This window comes from Cupressus sempervirens, chromosome 11, assembly GCF_028749045.1.
Source record: "Cupressus sempervirens isolate cs-2001-9-10 chromosome 11, ASM2874904v1, whole genome shotgun sequence".
Lineage (NCBI taxonomy): Eukaryota > Viridiplantae > Streptophyta > Pinopsida > Cupressales > Cupressaceae > Cupressus > Cupressus sempervirens.
Window position 1 is genome coordinate 172,825,758 of NC_143128.1, and position 1,248 is coordinate 172,827,005.

A 1,248-nucleotide genomic window follows, 5' to 3' on the forward strand; every position below is an offset into this window, starting at 1 on the left:
TATCCTCATGTAAATACCCTATTTTCTCACAAGGCCTTGACACTATTTATCAAAGTGCAAAGAACATGTGTCCAACCTCATAAATTCACCTTTGTCTGTGTACTTCCCGCCTGTGCAAAAAGAGGAGCTTTGGATCTGGGTACAAACATTCATCAAAGCATTGTGGAAAAGGGTTTCCTATAAAATGTTGTACTTGCAACATCGCTTTTAGACTTCTATGCGAAATGCGAAAATATACACAAGGCATGTGAAGTTTTTGATAGAATGCCAAAAATAAATGCGGTTTCTTGGAATTCGATGATCACTGGATGTGCAGAGAATGGTATTCATGATGAGGCTTTAAGGCTTTTCAACGAAATTCCTTAAGCAGAGGGCATCTCATGCATTGCAATTATAGCTGGATATGCACAAAATGGTCTTGTTGATGAGGATTTAATTTTTTTCAGTGCAATACCTCAAAGAAATGTGGTCTACTAGAATACGATGATTATAAGATTTGCACAAAATGGCAGTCTCGACGAGGCTTTAAAGGTTTTCAAATAAGCAGATCAAAGAAATATAGTTTCATGGACTGCAATGGTTGCAGGATATGCTCCAAGTGGTGTTCTTGATGAGGCTTTAAGGTTTTTAAAAGAACCGCATAAAAAAACGCGATCTCATCGACTGTAGTGATCGCAGGATATGCACAAAATGGCTATGTTGAAAAGGCTTTCAAAAATTTCAAGCAAATGCAATTGGCAGGTGCAGAGAAAAACTCCAAAATGGGATTTTTGCAACAAAGTATTGACATCCATCAGAGCATAGCAGAGAAGGGATTATTGTCAAATGTTATAGTTCCAAATTCCCAGGTAGACATGTATGCGAAATGTGGAAGCGTAGACAAGGTGCGTGAACTATTTGATAATATGCCTCAAAGAAATGTGATCTCATGTAATGCGAGGATCACAAGATATAGACAAAACGGTTATGCTGACAAGGATTTGGATTCTTTTATGCAAATGTAATTGGCAGATGTAAAGCCAAAGTGTACAAGGAGCTTTGTAACAGAGTATGGAGTTGCATCAAATCCTAATTGAACAAGGATTTTTATCAGATGTTATAGATGTGAACTCTCTGAAAGATTCACAAGGCTCGTGAACTAGTTTCCTAAATGTCTCACAGAAATGTCATCTCATGGAATGCTATGGTTGCAGGATATATAGAAAATGAGGTTCTTAAAAAGGATCAGGAAACTTTTAATAAAATTCC

The 1,248-nt window shown here is 37.1% G+C and overlaps 1 protein-coding gene across 1 annotated transcript; it reads left to right on the plus strand.

Annotated features, from left to right (window-relative positions):
* Nucleotides 1-264: 264 nt before the first annotated feature.
* Nucleotides 265-1,004, plus strand: LOC149528757 (putative pentatricopeptide repeat-containing protein At3g05240). Its single transcript, XM_089808069.1, has 2 exons — nucleotides 265-322; nucleotides 679-1,004. The coding sequence occupies exons 1-2, from the start codon at nucleotides 265-267 to the stop codon at nucleotides 1,002-1,004; spliced, it is 384 nt and encodes a 127-aa protein (XP_089664195.1).
* The last annotated feature ends 244 nt before the right edge of the window (nucleotides 1,005-1,248 follow it).